At 36.4% G+C, this 23,545-nt stretch overlaps 4 protein-coding genes across 8 annotated transcripts; 2 read left to right on the top strand and 2 right to left on the bottom strand.

The window, feature by feature from the left end:
- Positions 1–832: 832 nt before the first annotated feature.
- On the top strand, positions 833–2,115 carry LOC307153727 (cystatin-B-like). The gene is made up of 3 exons (XM_079863342.1): positions 833–1,026; positions 1,115–1,216; positions 1,400–2,115. Exons 1-3 carry the CDS (start codon positions 955–957, stop codon positions 1,526–1,528), a joined length of 303 nt encoding a protein of 100 aa, XP_079719468.1. The 5' UTR covers positions 833–954; the 3' UTR covers positions 1,529–2,115.
- Positions 2,116–2,795: 680 nt separating this feature from the next.
- mix23 (mitochondrial matrix import factor 23) lies at positions 2,796–5,146 on the bottom strand. Its single transcript, XM_079863204.1, has 5 exons — positions 5,051–5,146; positions 4,126–4,251; positions 3,826–3,972; positions 3,157–3,216; positions 2,796–3,068 (listed from the first exon to the last, which is right to left on the bottom strand). The coding sequence occupies exons 1-5, from the start codon at positions 5,099–5,101 to the stop codon at positions 3,018–3,020; spliced, it is 435 nt and encodes a 144-aa protein (XP_079719330.1). The 5' UTR covers positions 5,102–5,146; the 3' UTR covers positions 2,796–3,017.
- Positions 5,147–5,361: 215 nt separating this feature from the next.
- Positions 5,362–9,062, top strand: fam162a (family with sequence similarity 162 member A). Of its 2 annotated transcripts, none has more exons than XM_079863201.1 (6): positions 5,362–5,533; positions 5,620–5,676; positions 7,008–7,103; positions 7,430–7,541; positions 8,617–8,725; positions 8,801–9,062. In XM_079863201.1, the coding sequence occupies exons 1-6, from the start codon at positions 5,377–5,379 to the stop codon at positions 8,912–8,914; spliced, it is 645 nt and encodes a 214-aa protein (XP_079719327.1). In that variant the 5' UTR covers positions 5,362–5,376; the 3' UTR covers positions 8,915–9,062. The 2 variants fall into 2 exon arrangements, with proteins under 2 accessions (XP_079719327.1, XP_079719328.1); XM_079863202.1 differs by having other exon boundaries at positions 5,425–5,502.
- A 2,467-nt stretch (positions 9,063–11,529) lies between these two features.
- Positions 11,530–22,743, bottom strand: kpna1 (karyopherin alpha 1 (importin alpha 5)). Of its 4 annotated transcripts, none has more exons than XM_079863197.1 (14): positions 22,658–22,743; positions 21,329–21,465; positions 20,433–20,546; positions 20,240–20,339; positions 20,054–20,148; positions 17,856–17,987; positions 17,642–17,730; positions 17,466–17,565; positions 16,754–16,917; positions 16,160–16,238; positions 14,571–14,696; positions 14,350–14,477; positions 14,059–14,234; positions 11,530–13,216 (listed from the first exon to the last, which is right to left on the bottom strand). In XM_079863197.1, the coding sequence occupies exons 2-14, from the start codon at positions 21,452–21,454 to the stop codon at positions 13,029–13,031; spliced, it is 1,617 nt and encodes a 538-aa protein (XP_079719323.1). In that variant the 5' UTR covers positions 21,455–21,465; positions 22,658–22,743; the 3' UTR covers positions 11,530–13,028. The 4 variants fall into 4 exon arrangements, with proteins under 4 accessions (XP_079719323.1, XP_079719325.1, XP_079719326.1 ...); XM_079863199.1 differs by having other exon boundaries at positions 21,329–21,462; positions 22,654–22,712; XM_079863200.1 differs by having other exon boundaries at positions 21,329–21,462; positions 22,658–22,709.
- Between the last annotated feature and the right edge of the window lie 802 nt (positions 22,744–23,545).

Raw genomic sequence — 23,545 nt, 5'->3', positions numbered from 1 at the left:
TTCTGAAGTAAAAACTAAACTTTTATCAAAGAGTACATGAAGTAAATGTTCTTTAGATAACATCTTGTATGGCTTAGTCATTAACCATGAGTGTTATGTCTTTGACAGTAAAGGGAACTGGGAGGGGATGAATGAACACATGGATAGACACATGATGTTGAGTAAATGATGGATAGACAAAAATAGGCAGAACAATTTCTCTAGACAAAATCTGAGGGATAGGCCTATCTATTACAAAATGAAATGTTAAAATATGAGTTGAAGGACTAATGTAAGCCATTTCTATACATTTTTTTAGGTTTGGTTTGAGCTTGAAAAAATGCAGATTACCTGGCTTAGAGAACCTTGCAAAACTGGTTTGTGTGTTTGGTTTCATTCAAATTAACGTTCAACAGTTTTTGAACTTGTTCTTCACCCAACTAGTACATTTTTTCCCCAGTCATTTCAATGGCAGTTGTGTCTCAATTTACCTATCGTGCCTTATCGTTATTTTAACTATGTTAAAATAATTATTTAAATTTAAAATATTTCATTTTGTAAAAATGTCAGTGTAACCAGAGAATGTAGACGGGCTCTGGTGTAACTATCCACCACGCCCTAACCAGTAACATGTGCGGTAATACGAGGTTCAAACCACTGTACGGGGGTGATAAACCATGAACAGAGATACATTAACATAAAGAAGATCGATATTTTATATTTAAAGTTAAATAATTATAATATTTAGATATATATTTAAGCACAACACCAGATTATATATCAGGTCTTTCTCTGTTGATACACTACAACCCTCTTTGGTCTATTCCACAAAAATGGTCTCGTCCAATGTCTCGTGATATCCAGGAAGTAAACATTCCAGTCAGTAAATCTCATAGACAGTATATAAACGGTAAATCTTGTTGTGAGCAGACGTTCCCGAGTATTTTTTTTTTTTATTAACCTTCTGTATTCAAAATGCCTTTACTTTGTGGCGGAACATCCGAGGCGAAAGATGCCGATGAAGAGGTGCAGAAAATATGCGACGAGGTTAGTAACTTTACATTGCAGAAAAACAGAAATAGTGATGTGATGTGTCATACAGCGACATTCACTGACAACTCCCGTTTTTCCTCAGATAAAGTCTCATGCCGAGGATAAAGCTGGCCGCAAGTTTGACGCTTTCACCGCCAAATCTTTTAAAACGCAAGTTGTTGCGGGGCGAAATTACTTTATTAAGGTAAGAGAAATTAATGAATGAACATAAGGCTGTATAAGTTCATTCGTAAAACCAACCACACAGGGTTAGGGGGGGACCCTGTTAATATACTGATTATATATGTAAAAGCAAGCCTCAGATAACATTTACAATCCTGAACTATAATGATTTTTGAATGTACTTTTCTAAATGATCTGTTTTTAGGTGCATGTAGGTGAGGATGACTATATTCATCTGCGTGTCTATAAAACCCTGCCCCATGCTGGAGAAAAACTGGAGCTGCACAGCATACAGACATCCAAGGCTCATCATGATCCCATTGAATACTTCTGAAGAACCTCCAGAAAGATCAAATCATCATGAATATTGCCCAAAATACTCATGAATCCCACTGTTACCAGTTTTACACAGTAAATGTTATACTAACATCTGAAGATGAAACATGTTAACTCATGTATTACATGTGATGATCTAATCAATAATTGATTTCTTGACTAGTGTGTATAACTCATTGTGAATTAAGCAATCCTTTAAATACACGTCTCCATAATATTTTTGACAGTTGTACAATAACAGTTTGTTTTCCCTCCCTTACTCTCAAAATATCAATTAACTCACATCTAGTTATCCATGCCGTATAGTTTGTTCTTCACATTTTGGGCTTTGTACTTAGTGATACTGATGCAGTAAATCGTAGTTTTATACTCGATTGCCTATAATGTACTGTATTTACATAAAATGCATTGATGGAAAGTTGTGAACTTTTGGCATGTATGGATTTGTTATTCAAGTTATGAGTGCTAGGGAGTCCATGAAAAAATCTAAAATATTTTGATTTCATTTTTTAGAAGATTTTGGATTTAAATAAAATAAATCCATATTTTGATTAATAATAATGATTAAAATAAACATGTCAGTCTAAAAAAAAATTTTTTTTAATTAAAGATAACTGAATAGAAACTAAATATTTTTATTTAAAAGATTTTAAATAATGCTAAAAATCTGATTTAAATAAATTATAAATAAGTTAAATGTAATGTAACTGAATAGAAACTAAATATTTCAATTTAAAAGGTTTTAGATATAAATTAAAAGTTTAAATATTATAATGTAACGGAACAGACTAGATATTCGATTTAAGAATGATTTAAAAATATAATTTAAAAATAATTGTATTCTAAATAGACTAAACATTTATTAAATGTAATGTAACTGAATTGAAACTAAATATTTAGATTTAAATAAGTGATTAAAAAATAATCTGATTTTAATAACTAATTAAAAAAATATAAAATTAATCTAAATAAATACATAGACTAAACGTAGTAATGTAACTGAATAGAAGCTAAATCTTTTCCAAATAATATTTTGACAAATTTATAATATTAATTTTTCACAGTATAAATAGAGCCTTTATACAAGAACTGGTCTTTTAAATTTTTAGGATGGGGGTCCGTGGCATCTAAGAAACTGAAAACCCCTGCTTTAACCTTTGACACTAGTGGGCATGTCAAGGTCTGAGAACAGATCAAGAAACGTATCCTCCTCTTCAACTGAACACTCATCGCTGTGTTGCAAAGCAAATAACATTTCAGTAATTGGAAAACATTTCATTTTTAATAAAATCTTTTGTACAGTATTTATACAAAAAGGTTTACAGGACTAGGGCAACGGTAGTGTTCCTTCACTGTAGAAACACAAAGCCACAGACAGCACACTGGCGGAGGAGGGTTTGTGAGATGTTTGGGGTCAATGTCCCGGCTCAGCTCCAGGTGTGGTCCTCAGAACACTGTGTGGTTCATGTTGACAACAGAACTATCATTCACTTGATCTTGGGAGGGGTGTAGTGAATTCGGCACCTTTCGTTGAAAGCCTAGAAGGGAAATGCCATCAGGGACATGTTTCTGAAAGAAAACAGCTCATGTTCAATAGAATCAATAGAAGACACTCAAAAACCTCACCTTCAGACTCCGGTCATTGACCACCTCTTCAACATTCAGCTCAGACTGCATGATTTTTAACTGTAGGCAAATTGAGAAGATTTCAGAAGATTTCGATTTCAGCCATTTGTGAACAGACATCCACACAGTGCTATTTCAGTTTTATTATAGAACTATTAATATTTTTAATTAGCATTTATTTTTATAGTTTTAGTTATATTCAAGTTTAATTTTTAGAAATTTTGTTATGTGCGGTTTTCATTTTATTTGTTTTTTAAATACTACTGCTATTTAGGTTCAATTTGTTTTTATTTCAGTTGATTTTAGTTTTATTATTTTCCACTTAATTTTAGTGCTTCAATTTAAATCAGTTTATTGCCGAGGCAACATTTTCTAATTTTCGTTTAAGTTTTTTATTTTATTTAACAGAAATGTTTTTAATAGTTTTACTTAACGATAATAACCCTTCTTTCAAATTATATAAAAGGGAACATCAACCCATAATGCAATATAATAATGTAAACAAAACTTTAAGCAACCTTGGATTTGAGAAGCACAGATTCACGTGGTTCCGCTTATTTTCTGTTATATATGTAAGTTGGGCAACGTCTATAGCTTTGGTTATGAGTCATCAGATAAAACTACATAACACTAGTTCATGGGTCCCCTGGTGGCAGACAGTGGTATTACCTTAGTTTGTTCTTTCCTGAGTTGCTTGATAATTGACAAGTTGTCACTATCTTTTGCCCTCTTTTCACGTAACTGTCCGACGACAGCAGAGGTCTCTGTAATACATGATTTTATTGCCTTATCTCTGGACAGATGGGCTTCCATGAGCTGAAAGACAGAAAATACAGGGACAAAGCTTGTAATTAAACATCACACACTAGTGACAGATCACTAAAATAAGTCATACATCAATCACAGAATTAGGGTATCTCTAATAATCACTTTAGATTATTTAAAAGCACTTTGTAAGGTGATACATACAGATTCATAAAGTTCTTTGCAGGTCTGTGTGGCATCCACTTTGCCTGAAAAGGACACAGTGGGCACAGTGGTATTAAGGGCATGGACAATTCTGTCATCTATGGTGCGCATCCCTTTTAATACTTCCTAGAGGACATACGGATAGAAAAACAGCAGAAAATTTACTGTAAGCAATGAAATCGTTGTTCTGATGCCTTAATAATAATTTTCTCCATTTATGGAATATTAATAGTACTGATTACTAATTTATCTTAAAGTAAAACCCCTCCGTATTCATCACATATTACATTTATAATGTAAACAACATAACTACACATGGATAGTTGACACCATTTCAAGCAGAGTCCTGCAGTGTGACATGTTATAGTTCATCTAAACCCATTTTTAAACTACGTTCTCGTATAATTATTATATATGCAGCTTTATAAGCTCATATTAACTGAGGGACGCAAACATAATTAACTGAATTGAAATAAATCGTACAATTGAAATTAAATAAATAAGAGGTTATTAAAAAATTTAAAAAAGGGGAAATTGTTACAACACCTAAAATTTCACTTCACCTTCAAATCAAATCCTGATGCTGAAAAAAGTTCACGAGTTCATGATGTCAACTACCCAAATTTTACACATAAATATGTACTTAATAGCTTTAATAAAAAAAACGTTTAATTTCTGTATATTGTTTTTGTGTATAAATTATAGGTCATTTAATGCATACATTTATATTTATAAAGAAAAGCAGTGTCATGTTTGCTTTGCTGCTTATTTAACCACACGACTGCGTGCATCAGACCAGAGGGTCATACATTTGTACATATTTTCCTGTAAACATCATAACACCGTGCTCATAAAAATCAATGTGCGCTTAAGAATCCTGCATCATTTTTTTTATCCTAACCATTGTCAAGTTCGCTCGTTTTACCTGAAACATTGAAAAGTCCTCACAGTTCAGAACTCCACCGGGCGCCGCCATACTGGACTCTGAAGAGGTCCTGCGCGCCGAGGGTGTCCAAATACTGCCTACATTATACTTACTATAAAAACTATTGTCTTTGACACAAACTAAATAATGTTACAGATAATTACTGAGTATTTTTCATACTAGTGTGAGCCATTTTAACAGATATTATGTGATGTAATTATTTCTCACTATAATCAGGATTAAACGTAAGCGTGTGAAATCCACAGGTGCTTTATGTGAAATATTATGAAGAACTTCAAATATTGTGCATATTATCTTATTTAACTATGCTTTTTACAACCACATGCGTGTTACGAACACATACGCATGTCCTTAACAGGCGCTCCCATGAGCTGTTCAGACTTCTCAGGGTCCTTCAGTGTTCAGCTCCGTTCAGCTCTGCGCTCTTTCAAGTACGAACTCGAACTGACTTTCATTATTCTGGTAGAGGAACTAAACCTAGCGTTGTGATCTGGACAGGCTTTCATGCCTTAAATTTGTTCTTTTTCTCTCATTATATTTTTCTTCAGAAGTCATGATCTTCAACATGATCCGCGGGCCTCGCGCTGCCTTTGGCTCTTTAATAGGTCAGTATTTTCCATAAGTTTGTTTTGGACGCAGCGTGTGATGAGCTTTGGCACTGGGCACAGTGACAGTGGGCATTCTTGACACACACTTATTAGCACAACACTAAGCACTGAACACATGATTATAAACGATTATGACGTAGTTTAACTTTTCGATACTGGCATGATTGGATTCATGAGGTTATTTAAGGTTATTGCATGAATTTGATCACTTTTAATTATGTTTTATCTAACACGTGAAAACAGCCACACCTTTTGTGAATTTACGATTTTATAACTCTATCTGATCTCTTTACTATAGTAAATAATTATTAGTAACAGCTGTGGTAACTTGGTATCGCTCAGTAAGCTGTCATCAAAAAGAAGAAGAATTGGAGCTCTATATCTAATCTCTTACAAAAATGTACAACTTACAAATGAAATATACAAAATACAACAATACATTTACAAACTTTTTTCATATATTAGTATGTATTATTAATATATATGTAACTGCTATCTCTCTCTCTCTCTATATATATATATATAATATAATATACTAATAATATATTAATATAATAATTAATAATATAATATAATAATAATTGTTATATATAATATTAATATATATATATATATATATATATATATATATATATATATGTGTGTGTGTGTGTGTGTGTGTGTGTGTGTGTGTTCAAACTATACTCAAAAATTAGAATATAGTTTCTTTCTATATTTACTTTATTCAAACTATATTCATACTCACCATAGCAATTATAGTTTCTGCCAGAATAATACAGTTACAGTAGTATTAATGATAATGACACGAAAAGATTGTGAAAGCTTGTTTGAAGAATATTCCAATAAATAACAGGTTTACTGTAACTGAAATAGTTTGGCAGAAACTATAATTGCTACGGTGAGTCTGAATATAGTTTAAATATAGAAAGAAACTATACTCTAATTTCTGAGTATAGTTTGGACATTTTACATTTACAAAGGTAAGTTTATTTCTAACAATTTTGAAATGATAAATGAAATGTTCAAATTATCCAATAATAAATAAAATTATTAAAACAGCTGCTCAAATGAGAAATCAAATTCTTAAATGAAATTTCATGTAAGAAAAAAAAAAAGTGTTTTGGACTCATAATAAGTGCAAATGTAACAGGAAATAACATATTAGTTTTGTATAAACATCATCATACAGCCAAAATTGATCACCATGGCAGCCTTAAAGGGACAGTTCAGCTAAAATTGTCTTTATGTGTTCCACTGAGGAAAGAAATGTTGACAGAATTTACATTTTAGACTGACTTATCCCTTTAATTGTCCCTTTTCCCTCATAGGGCAGTGGCAGAGAGGCGTGATGAACACAGGGAGCAGAAGACTGTGCATCAAGCCTCAAGAAGGGGCATCTACACCCCAACAGACCACAGAACCGGGTCAGTTCTCTAAATATCCATTCACTTCTACCTGCCTGCATTAGAAGGTGTGGCATAGGACATGACACAGCACTCAAAATGACACGGCACTTTGATGTGCTGAATGAAATACGTCATTCCAGCACGTTTTGTCCCTGCAAAGCAAAGCAAAAAAATAATAATGCATGTAGCACGCAACCGCGTAATTACCTTGTAGAGCAAGAGAAGTTCCTGTTCTGGCTGTTCTACAAGGATCAGATTATACCAGAGGGAATTTTATCTTTTTCCCAACAGACCAACTTCTCCTCACTAACACCTTGTTTCTCATCTCTCGGTGTTGCCTTTAGCTCAACGGCTTGGGTTTAAAGTGCCAGGCTACCGCCCAACAGACTGGGATAAGAAGATTCTGATGTGGTCCGGGCGATTCAAAACCGTAGAGCAGATTCCAGAGTTTGTGTCGTAAGTGGGCTATTCCTCTTTACATTTGAAGAAACCCCCAGTTTCAGGCATGAAACGTGTAGTTGGTTAATGAGGTCATGTGCCAGCTTATTGGTGGAACACAAGAGCTGTCTGCTGTAAGGTTTAAATGAGATTTACTTCCAGTGTAATGACAGGTAATTAGTGTAATTCATGGTATCTGGAGGGAGATCAGAGTGGACTCTGTTTGTGATGGTTAGATGCAAAACAGAACAGGCACGTCCTTTGTGACCTTCCATACATACAGTTGCTTTTCACTAGGGATTGGTGAATATAATGATTTGTTGATTAATCGTGATATTTCCCAAGATCAGTCTTTTTTAGTGTATGACTATTTTTAGTAGCTTTGTGAGAGAATGTATATGTAAAGGCTTGTTCACACCAAGAACGATAACTAATACCGTAACTATATTAGTGTCCACACACCAATAGCGCTCTGTTTATTATAAGTGTGCACTGCAGTGATGTCATCTGCCGCTTTAAATGATTGGCTGTCAATGTTTTATCGTTAATCAGCTGGGGAAAAAAAGTTTTGACAGTGATTCCTACAATATCGTTCCTCTGTGTGGTTATTGTTAAAGGAATAGTTCACTTAAAAATGAAAATTCTGTCATCATTTACTCACCCTCTAGTTGTTTCAACCCTGTTTGAATTTCTTTCTTCTGCTGAACACAAAAGAAGATATTTTGAAGAATGTCGGTAACCAGAAAGTTGATGTACCCCCTTGACTTCCATAGTAGGAAAAAGCCAGATTCAAAAAGAAATGACTCCTGAACTTGTTCTTTTTAGTGAATCAGAAACATACAGCGCAAATGTCAACAAAATGAATGACCTCTTTTTTTAATGATTCATTCAAAAAGAAATAAAGTTTTTTTGGGGTATTAGCTATTGAATCAAATGAGAAAATCTGTAAATATGCCCTGCTCTAATCTTTCAGTGTTTTTCTTTGTAAAGTCACAGCGTTATACAGTAGGACTTCACTTGTTTAAACATATATTTGTGGGTGTACTATTTTATGCTAATGCCTATACTAATGAAAATACTGTGCTGTTTTCAGTTTTGAGATGATTGATGCTTCCAGGAACAGAGTGCGCGTGAAGGCCTGCTATGTCATGATGGCACTGACCCTCCTGGCGTGCCTCGGTATGGTTATCTCTGGCAAACAGGTAATAAAACAGTGTATAAATGAAATGGCGTCTTTAATGGCTGTCAGATCCTTTAATAAATGTCTTCTATGACAGGCGGTTGGTCGGCATGACAATCTGACCGCTCGTAACATGGAGAGGAAGGCTCGACTGAGAGAGGAAGCACTGAAGGAGAAGGAGGCCGCTGCACTTGCAGAGAAAGCCCAGTGATATGCGTTCAATCAAACGCCCAAAAGCCCATCATTCACCATCCAGTTTTTCCAAATATCACATGCCACAACCCATGGGAACTCTAGTGGAGGTGGTACAGATGTTCCTCCACAACTTCTATAGTGTATAAAATAAAGATGTGAGTTGTCCTCTGTGTGATTTTTGTATATATTCAGAAAAAATAAAATACTGGTCCAATGATGTTTATTTGCTTTAAACCTACAGTGAGGAAAATAAGTATTTGAACACCCTGCTATTTTGCAAGTTCTCCCACTTAGAAATCATGGAGGGGTCTGAAATTGTCATCATAGGTGCATGTCCACTGTGAGAGACATAATCTAAAAAAAAAATCCAGAAATCACAATGTATGATTTTTTAACTATTTATTTGTATGATACAGCTGCAAATAAGTATTTGAACACCTGAGAAAATCAATGTTAATATTTGGTACAGTAGCCTTTGTTTGCAATTACAGAGGTCAAATGTTTCCTGTAGTTTTTCACCAGGTTTGCACACACTGCAGGAGGGATTTTGGCCCACTCCTCCACACAGATCTTCTCTAGATCAGTCAGGTTTCTGGGCTGTCGCTGAGAAACACGGAGTTTGAGCTCCCTCCAAAGATTCTCTATTGGGTTTAGGTCTAGAGACTGGCTAGGCCACGCCAGAACCTTGATATGCTTCTTACAGAGCCACTCCTTGGTTATCCTGGCTGTGTGCTTCGGGTCATTGTCATGTTGGAAGACCCAGCCTCGACCCATCTTCAATGCTCTAACTGAGGGAAGGAGGTTGTTCCCCAAAATCTCGCAATACATGGCCCCGGTCATCCTCTCCTTAATACAGTGCAGTCGCCCTGTCCCATGTGCAGAAAAACACCCCCAAAGCATGATGCTACCACCCCCATGCTTCACAGTAGGGATGGTGTTCTTGGGATGGTACTCATCATTCTTCTTCCTCCAAACACGTTCTATTTTGGTCTCATCTGACCACATGACTTTCTCCCATGACTCCTCTGGATCATCCAAATGGTCATTGGCAAACTTAAGACGGGCCTTGACATGTGCTGGTTTAAGCAGGGGAACCTTCCGTGCCATGCATGATTTCAAACCATGACGTCTTAGTGTATTACCAACAGTAACCTTGGAAACGGTGGTCCCAGCTCTTTTCAGGTCATTGACCAGCTCCTCCCGTGTAGTTCTGGGCTGATTTCTCACCTTTCTTAGGATCATTGAGACCCCACGAGGTGAGATCTTGCATGGAGCCCCAGTCCGAGGGAGATTGACAGTCATGTTTAGCTTCTTCCATTTTCTAATGATTGCTCCAACAGTGGACCTTTTTTCACCAAGCTGCTTGGCAATTTCCCCGTAGCCCTTTCCAGCCTTGTGGAGGTGTACAATTTTGTCTCTAGTGTCTTTGGACAGCTCTTTGGTCTTGGCCATGTTAGTAGTTGGATTCTTACTGATTGTATGGGGTGGACAGGTGTCTTTATGCAGCTAACGACCTCAAACAGGTGCATCTAATTTAGTATAATAAATGGAGTGGAGGTGGACATTTTAAAGGCAGACTAACAGGTCTTTGAGGGTCAGAATTCTAGCTGATAGACATGTGTTCAAATACTTATTTGCAGCTGTATCATACAAATAAATAGTTAAAAAATCATTTATTGTGATTTCTGGATTTTTTTTTTAGATTATGTCTCTCACAGTGGACATGCACCTACAATGACAATTTCAGACCCCTCCATGATTTCCAAGTGGGAGAACTTGCAAAATAGCAGGGTGTTCAAATACTTATTTTCCTCACTGTATCTTTAGTCTCATTGTGAATGTCTTTTGTTTTTGTAGCTAATATTTAATAGTAATAATGCCAGAATTACATGACATGAAGGTAAAGATATATCAGCCGATATTAGAAATGAATTTATCAGAATCTGTCCATATTGGATATTTCCTATTTTTCTATTCAGATTAATGTAACAATATTATAATTTAATAACAATATTAAATCTTTGCAAAATCAAAAAGAATATTATTTTTTCATACTGTACATAATGTTGTGATGGGTAAATTAAATTGTAGCGTTTAATAAACTTAGTGCTTTATTTTTAAATCAAGTTATCCTGCAATGTTTGCTCACAATATCCCTAAATTATATAGAAAAGCAGTGAGTAGATGGTCAAAAAATAGGTTGAGAGTAGTTGAGAAAAACATCAGCTAAACGGAAAGCCTGACCCAGCTCTGTTCAGCTCTCAAATGCAAATTATATGTGACTCAAACACACAGCACTTGCAGAGTAGTATTTACTGTAACTTAAAATGAACACAGTGCTGTGCTTTACTCTGTAACATGCAGCACTATATATTTTTATAATTTCATCACAACCGTTGCGATTTGATGATCGCACTAAGCCATATCACTTTCTTCAGTAATCAGGCCCCAACCAAACCATTTTATTCTCGGACTTACGCAATTCACGTGGGTCATAAAACACGTTAATTCTTATAAACGGGGAAAATCCCATCCCTGATGTAATGACGGGCCCTTTTGTGAATGAAGCAATGATGAATGAGTCTCCTAAAGTACCAACAGATTTCATAGTAAATCACTTGACTACTGAGCTTCATGAAACAGCATTTATGCAAATGGCGTAACAGAGAACAGTTACACAATCTCAATACAACAGCAGTATTGAACAAAGAGCTGGTCATCTCTTGGGAAGAATCTGACAATGAAATAAGAAAAACAAAGTAAACAATCATATCTTGAGCTAATACCCATTGAATTTTATGTTTAAATGTGTTGATAAATTTTTAGTCTTCTTTAAAGTCCATTTGTTTGTCATTTTCCACCTCCATTTTTTAAAATGAGGATTATGGCACCTTCGGTATCAAGAGATTCTAACCCTCACAAAAACAATAAGATAAAACAGAAAACCAAAAAGTACTGAACAACTTTCTGCTCTGTATTTTGTCTTATATAGTTCTAGTCACATATGTTGTTTCTGAATGTGTGTGTGCATTCACCATGATTAGACATTAATATTAAAGTTTTCTCACAAACATCGGAAAGCTAAAGCCTTTCATCTCAATTTTCAACAGCTTGTTAAAATATGGTGGAAGCTTTGAAGGGGTCGTTTTCTCAGCACTCTTAAATACGTAGTGTTTACTGTAAATGAATCCCGTAATGCAGATACCATTCCTCTTCACCTTGATATCCTGAGAAGCGTTTCGAGGGACTAAAACTGACTACAGATGTTCGAATCTAAACAAAGGGTCTGTTCTGAACGTAAAGTGCTGATGAAGATGATGCTCATGTGAAATTGTCCTTGAAGTATCAAATGGTTTTAATGCACAGGATACAGGACCTGTCTTTATGTCTGTCCAGCAGTCTCAGTGAGCAGGAAGACTCCAACTCCCAGAATTCCAAAGGTGCAAATGTGTAACCCTAAAAGGAGAGGCGGCGCCTGTACAGTTCAGTCATTGTCGGAATGTTCAATGTGTGTCAAAAAGCAAAAGACTGTCAGACTGGCATTTTCAGTCAGAAAGCCCGGACCCCTTAGTCCGTCGTTGAGTTGTCTGGGTCAAATGGGAAGGAAAAAGTGCCTTGCCTTCAGCAGACGTCCTTCGGCGTACATTGGCCGTCACTTTTTTTTGGAGGGAGGGGGGTGGGGATTTTGGAGACATGCAAACACAGTCACATGGTCAGTCCAGTGTTTTACAATAGATGAAAAGTCAATATTGCAGTCACGTCACACAAGCTGTGCTTTTCCAGCTTCTATCAACTCATCGCTGGATGCAGTTTTCCTGAATCGGGACTGATGGGATACGCGTGCTTTGAAGGGCTGAATGAGAGTTTAATGAAGGAAGTGGGTTATTTTAGTCATATGTAAATGTCTACTGGTCATGTTTTCTGCATGTCGACATCATTCCGGATCGGGCCAATGACATCAGGGAAGAAGGACAAGAGGGGGGAAATGGGTTGACCGGCAACACACGCTCTTGTATATCACACTCTAATTGAAATGTTCATTTGTTAAATCCTTCGCTCTGTTGGGTCAGTGGGGCGTCTCTCACCCTACAGGGTGGATTGCTTGGAGAATAAGGGAGTGAGTGGAAGTGTTAAAGTTGGAAACCCTCCATGGGAGCCTCACACTGCTGGAAAAGGAACTGCTGCTGCTGGAGGTCAACGGCAGGTGCCAGAGCCGGATCTTCATCATCTGTGCTGAAGTAGCGTTCGATCAGGTCAAAAGCCTTCTGGTAGATCTCCTGGTTCTCATGACCCTGTAAGAACTCCAGTTTGTCCAACCCTGATGGAAAGCAATAGAAAAATGTGATCATAGTTTGTCTTTTTTTTGTCATATGTCTGGTCATATTTATTTTTAAAGTAATTTCACAAGGAGATGCAAAAAATAAAACAATATTTATTCAAACCTTTTATATATTAATATATGAACATCAAAATTTAAACATGAAATTGCTTGTGAAAATCTGATCTCCTAAAATCAAGTTTTCATCATTAATGACATTAAGATTTACACTGCTTAACATTAAAAATGATTTATTGTTGAAAGTTTGGGATTTAATGAAGCAACTGAAGACCCGAGAGACCAATTACAGGCATTTGATCAGTTAAGGACAAACAAATATGGAAAACTCTTTCTTCCCCCCCCCCATTCAATAGAACGATACGTCAGAACACCGGCTCAGTTGAAGAGCTGGCCAATAATGAGCCGGCGTTCTGACGTAGAACCCGGAGGCGCTGCACTGTGTTTACTAGGGTTAGGTAAGAGAAGAAATTGTTGAATAAAGTCTGGGTTTTTTTGCGCACAAAAAGTTCTCATGGCTTCATGACAAAGGTTGAACTCGGGAGATCAGAAAGCTCTCAGATTTCATCAAAAATATCTTAATTTGTGTTCCGGAGATGAACGAAGGTCTTATGGGTTTGGAACGACATGAGGGTGAGTTTTCATTTTTGGGTGAACTAGGCTAATCCTTTAAAGCTTAAAGTATGTATACAGTTCACATTTCTTCATCAGCATAGTATGTGTGTTGACATAAAAACTGAAGTATACTTTGGTGTTAAACCTTCAGGTTTAAAAATTATTCATAAAATGAATTCATCACATTCAAAGTGTGACGGCCAACATACCATATGCCTCCTCAATGAGCGCGCAGTAGGGGTTGATTCCTCCTCCTCGTTTAGCTTCCAGCTCACCCAGTCGTAGGATGTTCTCCAAGCCATTTAGGGCCACCTGTACGATCTTTGAATCCATCAGCGTCAGGAGGTCACATAAGGGCTTGATGCAACCAAGCTCAACAAGATGCCTAAGGAGAAGATCAAAGCATTATAATATATATAGCCACCTTGGTTGCTGCTGCAGGAAGTGATCCGATCAAAAATGACATGTTAATGCCAGGCTTAAGAAGTGATCTGTCTCACCTGATCTGCTCAGCAGAACCGCCAGATGTGGCGTTTGTGATGGCCCACGCCGCCTCCTTTCTTGTGCGGAACTCAGCTACTTGCAGAATACTTATCAACGGGGGGAGCAAATCTGCATCCATCACCATCTACAAGTTACAAAGATCAAAAGAAAGAGTGTGAGAGAGAAAACGACACTCAAACTGAAGTTTATGTGTTGAACTGTTCAAACATGCATGCACCTGTATTTGTGCACGATTCCCAGCTGTGATATTGGAGATGGTCCAACATGCCTCTTTTTTAATGGACTCTTTCGGGCTACTCAGCAGGTGAAGCAGACTTTGCAGGGCAGAGCAGTTAAGAATCACCTGTGCATAAGAAAACAAATGAAAAGTTACATCTGAAGTATGTATTAGCTACAACATTACAGCAGAGGTAGGGATTGCAGTATGTATCAGCTACAATAATATCGTAATTGCTGTTTTAACGATGTGGAAGCTGACATTAACACCTTGAGAGAGCTTTTACTGCATGATGTAGCCTAGTTGAACGCAGTTAGAACGCCCCAAAATTCAATACATGTAGACAAAAAAATGTCCCTGTGTGAGTTTTTGTTTTATATATCCATTTGTTAAGCAATATCACAACCAAACGTGCTGTTTTAGAGATGTCAAATTTAAAATATTAGTCGAATTTAAAATAAAATCCACATTCGAATGCAAAAACGGTGCATTCAAATTTTAGGTTTGCGTCAGATGCTGTTTGAACACATTTGGCCACATTAGCGTTTACACTAGGAAATCAATCCGGGCGAAAGCATTTTCGACTACTTCTGGAAGTGGTGGAAACTGGACATGTTCAAAACGTTTTAGACCCCATTTACATCTGTATTTATTTAGCATTATACACTTGTGATCGGATTGATGAAAACGCTTCTTAATACCAGGTGTAAACAGGGTGTAATCAAGCCATTCACACAGAATGAATTTTCAGCACTGCTTTTCAAGGTAAACATGCTCTAGACGGGCATCTTTGACTGTTACACTCGCGTCACACAAGAGAGTCACATGTTCAGAAAGCCATGTAAAGTTGAAACAAGTTCAACTTTTAAAAAACATGTCTCAACTTAAGACTTTTCATTCAAGTGACTTTACACAACAGCTCAATAAACAAGAAGTGTTTTTGCTCTATTGCGACAACGAAAATAATTCCAAAGCCACAGGGGATCTGTTGTGAGTCTCAGAGCAACACACGAGTTGCTTAGAGTTTAGTTCCTGAATGAATTCGCGTTTTTGAGCGAATCAATGATTCAATGATCCATTCATAAAGGTGGTCACTTGCTTCGTTCCTGAATGAATCAGGAATAAATTACTCAATGACCTTCATTTTATTTTCATATTTAAAATTTTACATTTAAAAAAATCATAGTTCAATATTCAAAATAAATTACATTACATGACATTAATTTCATAGCATTATTTATGAAATTGTAACTGCAGTGTAAATGCATCCAAATGCTTAAGTTTCGATGGAGCTTATGTGCTATTGATACTGATTTCATTTGATTGGTAAAACCCTAGTCTAGTTGAACTTGACGCATACACCTAATAAAGTTAGAAATAGTTGCCCATATAAAAGGTAAAACTGAAATCCCTAGAAATCTTTTTTTTTTTTTAAACCAACATGCCTAAACCAGCCAAGGTACCAGCACAAAAAAAAAAAACACAGCAAAATATTGTCTATCTATTGTTATCAACAAAATCCCAGAAAATATTGAGATATAATTTTGTCAACTACAAAAAAGGAAAGAAAAAAAGCTCAATTATTTCACCTGAGTCTGTAGGTCATCTCCTGTGACAATGTTCCCCACGGCTCTTAGAGCAGGGGACACCACCTTATATTCTGCATGTCTGCAACACATGAAAACAACCTCAGAAAACTGTTTTCAAGTATTGACAATAAAAATACAAAGAAGAGAAGCCCTCTTAAAAGCCTAAGCCAGTGGTTCTCAACCCGAAGGGACTGGGGCCCAATGCAAACTTCCAGGGGACCTCAAGATGAATTAATCAAAATTAATTAAAATAATATGAATCATCATTCAAATCAGCTAAAACCAAGATAGTTCTCATTTTATTTTTTCTGTAAAGACCCCAGTCTTGGAAAACCTGGATACTCTATATGAGGTAGCCTAATTTTCAAAAATGAATGAAATACATTTATAATATACATTTTTATTTTTGGTTATGCCCAGCTCTAAAATAATTATTTGGTAGAAATTGAGTAAAAAAGAATATCTCTAAACCATTTGTAAATCACAAATGACTGTGAAAGTCAAGTCGACAATGGAGGACCTTTAAATCACAAAGGTTGAGAACCACTGACCTAAGCTATTCATTATTCTTCCTATCTGTATTTCATGTCTTACAGCAGCAGCTCCACTAGTCTGCGACAGACTCCTGAGTCAATAACAGCCTGGATCTTTTCATTGGGACCGTCGGACAGATAAGAAAGAGCCCAGCATGCATCAGCCAGAATGTCAGTATCGTTCACAAAGAGCAGCCAGGACAGAACGCTGAGACACGGTGACACCTGCATTAAAAGACAAAAACAACTTAGATCTCACCTTAAGTTTAAAGGCGTGTATACTCATGTGACTTAATTATGTTTAAATAAATTACTCAATTATTAAGTTAATATTGCTTTATATTTTAATGTTAATCCACATCAATATATTATAAAAGAAAACAAATGAACATTTTTATAAAATTATAAAATCAACATGAACTTAATCAAGATATTTAATAAACCATAATTATTAATAACATGTTCTAGTTTAAGCAAACATGACCATGATCACAATCTAAAGACTAAAGTTAATCACTTTAAATATTTCAAGTGAACCTGGACATCCCACATTATAATGTACAGAATGAAAAAAATGGATATTCATTTTGAGACTATATTTTAACAGTGTACATTATTAGTGTTTTCAAAATTAGTGTTAGATGATGGTAAAAATCATCAAAATGTAAAGATGAGCTTGGCACAATTAAATAATGATGCAAATAATATAATCATTTTTTAAAGCACTATAGAAATGAATTGTTATAGTTATAGGAAATAGAAGGAGATTTTACCTTGGCAAAATCTGGGGGTGGGTTTTTCCCTCTGCACAGGTTGGACAGAGCCCAGACGGCATTCCTCATCATAGTCAGACGATTTTGTTTAGCCAATAACCTGCAATGAGAACCTGCATCATTAGGACAACCATTCAACAGTATGGTTGTTTTAAATGAATGCTTGCATGACTTACTGTACTAGAGAGGGTAGAATATTGCAGTCCAGAACATAATCTCTGCACTCAGTGCTGTCCCCTGCGATATTGCCTAAAGCCCACACCGCCTGGAGTGAAAACAAAGACAATCACACCAAATTAAATATCAAATTACATCAAATTAAATCCTATTTTATTATACCTAACTGGGTCTATTTGTGCCCCTTCAATGCAAATGTGTACAGATGCTTACCTGTTCTTGTACATCCTCGAAATCAGAGCTGAGCATCTCAATGAAAATGGGCACCGCCCCAGCCTGGATGACCACACGTGTCTGGTGGGATGTTCCTGATGCGATGTTAGTCAGAACCCACGCTGCTTCAAACTGCACAGAGACAGAGTATGTGTCACCATACTGCAGAAAATGCACTATGCACCATTCAAAAGCCAAAGAGGATTAAATAAAGATACCGATGAGACTTGCAAAATATACTCATTCCAATAGTGCGAGCGTGTGCTGGGAGAGACTCATGCCGGATGACTCACTGTCTCACTGTTGTGACTTGGGGCCTAAGACTAGCAAGTGGTTCTTCTGGCACTAGACCGCATAGTTCATTTTAATTAGGGACGTGCACCACGACTAATTTCCATAATTTGCTGACATTTTGTAAACAACTGGTCGTCTAGACTCTAGTCTTAGAAACCCCCAGAAGACTGTCAAAAAACAGTGTGTATAACTACTAAGCAATGCATTTGAAATGGGCTACTTGATCTATAAATCAACCAGTCAAATGCTGTACTGAATACTGCTGAAAAATAGGTCATTTGCTGTGCTTGTCTTGCATTATGATCCAGCGTTAACTTAAAGGTAGGGTAGGCAATTTCAGAGAGGCTAGCAATAGAAAGATCCCACCCTCCCTTCAGAGAGCTCTCCAAAGAACAGCTCCAGGTAGAACTTCACAGGTTGCCATCTCTTAATTACGGTTATGACAGCATGAACGCAGCATAAGCTCATTGTTTTGGTTCAGGAGGTACTGTAAATGGCAGCTGAACGTCATCATACGTCATCAACGCATTCATGTGCGGACAGAGCGAGAATGGCAGGCAAACAGTTGTTTACGTTCGTTATTGTAGTAGTGCTACTCACTGTACTGTAAAGTTTTCTCACCAGTGAATGACAAATGATGTAATCCAATAACGTTGTCTCTGGTTGTTTCGCTTCTGGTCTGTGCACGTTCATGTGTTTTAGAGGAGGCGTGGCTTTGGACAGCGATTTGCAGGGAGGGTGGGATTGTATGCTTTCAATGCTAGCAGGCTAAAATTAGCATTTCCCAGATCACCTATTGCACCTTTAATATTTAGACCACTTCTATTATTGACTGACCTTTAATCAACGTTAGCCAATATAGACATATTTATTAAAATCAACAATCAATTGGCAGTGCAGAACCAATAATTACAAACTCAATATTATTAACAGAATACCTGAATTAACAGTTAGTTTCTGCAACTAAGCAGAAAAATCAAAGACCAGAATCGAAACTAAAATAATCTTCATTAATCCAACGAAATGGAGCCAACCAACCCCATGATGTCACTGGTTGTAGAACTGCAAGATGGCAGCACCCTTGCTACAAAAGCTATAAAAAACATATTTTGGTCACACTTTAGTTTAGGGTCCAATTCTCACTATTGAGGCAACAACTTTTGCCTCAAACTCCTAATTACTACTTATTAATAGTTAGTAAGGTAGTTGTTAAGTATAGGTATTGGGTAGGACTGAGGGATGTATAATATGGTTACGCAGAATAAGGCATAATATGTGCTTAATAAGTAATAATAAAGAGTCGATATCCTAGTAATATGCATGGTAATAAGCAACTAGTTAATAGTGAGAATTGAACCCTAAACTAAAGTGTTACCAATCTTTTTTTCTTTGAAATGGCTACATTTATCGTGTTTGTTATATAATTTTTGATTAGAATGGAAATCCACTTACTAAATAATGTTAACCTGACTGACTTCTTCATTTCCACTTCAAGGGTATTCTATTCATTAGGATACCAGTATAGGATCTGTTGTTGTCAAGTTTCATTCATAATGTTTCCCTTATAAAATTTCATACCAGTATTGACCCTTATAAACAGTAGTATAACAAGCCTATAAACAGGCTTAATTGTTATACAGTTTGACATAACCAACACAATACTTTTCCGTTTTCTTCCAAGTCAAAATACTACCATACAACACATGCAAGGTCTGAGGTAAAATCAAATTAACATGACAGTAATTTGAATGTAGCCTTTATAAAAATAAAAATAAAGAGATAAATGTGTAAACTAAAAACAACTAGCATTTCCAATGTCGACTAACAGCAGCAGTATTGTTTAGTTGAATAGCCTCGCAAATCCCTAGTATTAATATGACCCAGATACAGCTTATTAAGGTCACCTGTAGCGTGCAGTTCTCTCTTCTTTTCAGGAACTCAACAAATCGCTCCACGACCCCGGGGGTGGCAATGACCTCATCAATAGGGGGATTAGGCTCTAATGGAGAATTACAAAGATGCAATTAGCATCCTTTTATCAAAAATATGATTATGTAAATGCTAGTATTTTAGTCTTTGGGATCTTTCACCTTTAGATAAGAGTTTTCTGAAGCGCTGTGTTCCTATGAGCTGTTGTTCTGGGGAGCTAGAGAAGATCATCTGTATCATGTCCTCAGAAATAACATTTCCCTATAAAGAAGAAAAGACAAGAAGGAAAAAATCTATTTATTCTTTTCATCATTTAGTAAAGACTATGATTAACTAATGTTTTAACTTTCTCACTGTGATTTGGTCCATATTGTTGGCCTGTGATTCCAGGTATCCACTGTCTGACATCCCATCATCCTCCAGTGTCCCATCCTCCTCCACTGTGGCCACATTTCTGCGCTTGAACAGCTGTAAGAACACACAAAGTCTCAGATCACTGTGCTCAATAAAAACAACAAACAACATGTTCCGCATATCAGTCCTAATGTTGCATTTCTTTCTTAGGGAGGGGGAAGTGAGTTTTTTTTTTTCTTCTTTACGTTCAAAAATAATCTCCAGCAGAATCAACTAGAAGTAAAGCATTTGTAGGCATGTTTGCTACAAGCATAAATATTGTGGAGCTTTTAAAACATTACACTGTTTGAGAATCCTCACCAGTCTGACACAGCAACATTTTATAAATGATAAAACATCAAAGTATGCAATCTCTTGGATTTTTCAGATGTAGTTCAGTTCAAATAGTTAGGTCTATAAGTCTATTATGTCTATAATGTAACCCCTTCAACTATAAATGAATAAACACATTTGCTGGAAAATGATGGCAAAATATGGTTGGTTAATAATTTTCAACCCATTCTGACTGATGATACAAAGTTTTTCTTGCAACTTTGACAAATCCACATGATCACATCTACGTTAAGCAGCTAGATTGTGTCACCTTCATTTAATTCAGCTCAATCTTCAACAACAATACCCAATTATAACAACAAATGTTTCATTTTTAAAAGACAAAAACATATGTACAAGTTCAATGAATGTAAGATTTAATGAACACGGTGACGGCACATCAAGTTCTGTCAACTCTCCCAAAACTCCCTCAGTCCATGCTCTCATGTTTAGTATAGTTACCTTTATCCAAAACACCTAGAGAAGAATGAAATCATATGAACTCATATCTCCAATTCTCTTACTTGTTCATCTTTCTTTTGTTTGCGAAGTTGCAGGCCTTCTTCCTCCCTCCTCCTCCTCATCTCATCTGTGTTGAGTGATTTGTTTTTATAGCTTTTGAGACGTGCATTGTCCTTCCCCTGACTCATGATGTTGCCTGCTGGAAAGACAATCAAAGCAAGATGAGCACAAAAGGAATCACCAAGAAATAGTGGCTTGATAACAGCTAGATGACAGGCTTTGACAGACCTCTTCAAAAGATCATTTAATGTCACTTGTTTCCTCAGCTGTGGACAAGTACACCAATCACAATGCCATATAAGCATTTCATATCCACCGTTTGTGGCATAACTAATCTGACAAGATTAAGAAAACAAGCAAAATACACTGTTAAGGGTTTATTATTATTTATTTACACTTTATTCATTTGCATCTGTAGATTTCAATTACATAATGTTTAAAGGCTATTTTCTCAAAATGAGCCAGAAATCTCCAGTTAAGTAGCACCTGCATACTTTCCAGTTTTTATTCCTATTTATACTTTTTTTAAAGATTTTTAAAGAGGGTTTTTAAAGAGGTGTTTATTCATATATCATTTGCCTGATTTATTTAGCATTTTATTCATATTAGTTTTTCTGACCGTATTGTCTTATTTATGAGTATAGCATGTTAACATAATGAAACAAGACATTTGAACCTGGCTTTATCCAATGTTCAGATTTATGTTCTAAAAATATATGCAAATTTAATTAGATATTGCCTTAACTGCGTTTAATATTTATATTTAACATATTTCAGACAATTTAGAAATACAAAGCAATTGACTTAATGTACAATGATTAATAAACTGGGGAAGGTTATTGATACCTATTATTTAAAATTTGTAATTGTGTTGTTATGCCTTAAAATACTAAAAAAAATTAGATAAGAAACAGCCAGATTGGAACCGAGCTTGTCATGGGCAGTGGCGCTTCAGCCCGCAGTGAAGGGTAGCGATTATCCAACCATCTCCACCAAAAAACACCCCGCCAAACACACCAATCCAACCGTACATAACGCCTATAAAGCGAAGACGGTCGATTCAAGGCAATAAAACGTAATTTTAGGTTATCACAGAGTAGTGATCATCGATTGAAGAGCAGGTTTGTTGGTAATATCGTCTTAACGCCAGACTCGCCTCTCCCTCCCAGATCTGCGCAGCAGCCTCTGTTAGCTCCCCTGCTAACCTACCCAATAAGGTTATCCGACAGCTGCTTTATATTTATGTTTTAACATTTATATCTATTGAATTTAACATCATATAGGAGTAATAAAACCAGTCACACACAAATAATCCACATTGGCGTACTGACCTGTCAAAAAAGTCTAGTTTATCCCTGTGTCGTTTAAGCTCTATCGTTCAGCCTCCGCCGGTATAGTGATACTGCGCATGCGCACTGGCAGAGGACATCGTGTGCGCACTGAAGCGCATGTCTAGTTCTCGGTGTTGCCAGTTTTGTGTAACGAACGGGGTTGCCATGTCCACTTTTTATAAGAAACCTGGGGGTTTTTTTATTTATTTAATAAAGGCGCTTATAAACATGGCCAGTAGCAGGGTGCAGTTTTTTTATAGCTTATTTACAAATAACAGTTGTATTTGGACTTGGTAATTATGGCCTAGCCTATCATGCCCTTAATGAAAATACACAACAACAATAAAACAGTACTATGACAAACTTGCTTATATTAAACAGAACGTTTATTAACGAAATGAATCAGACGAATTAGCCTATATGGTAGGCTATAGCCTACCGGAGTTGGTTGTAACAAATAAATGAAAGGTCTTTAGATTTTTTCCCAAATTTGTGGTTCATTATTATTTTTCTGATGAAAACACAACAACAGTAAAACAAACTCAATCAGATTAAATGAAGAAATGCAACTTTTACTAGCAAAAGTTATATTGAGCTTTGCCTCGTCCATCGTCCAGTCAGTCATCGCGCCTCACTCTCGTCACGTGACTACAGCGCTGCTCCGTTGTCCAACTGAACTAGCTGCTAAATGGATTTTATCTGTATAAAAAGGCAAACCGACGGTTGGGCCGGTGGCGAGCAAGTAATGTAATCGGTCGGGCACCATGTAATATCGGTAACAGAATATTTCCTCCAGTTCCTTCAACTGTCAGATATCCTCACCTGCTTCAAAGGCTATAGTTTTTGAGCAGACTGTGTTTTTCCAGCAAGATCTGGCAACACACTGGT

Source organism: Squalius cephalus, assembly GCF_949319135.1.
Source record: "Squalius cephalus genome assembly, chromosome: 25".
Classification (NCBI taxonomy): domain Eukaryota; kingdom Metazoa; phylum Chordata; class Actinopteri; order Cypriniformes; family Leuciscidae; genus Squalius; species Squalius cephalus.
This window is presented reverse-complemented; position numbering and strand designations above follow the sequence as displayed.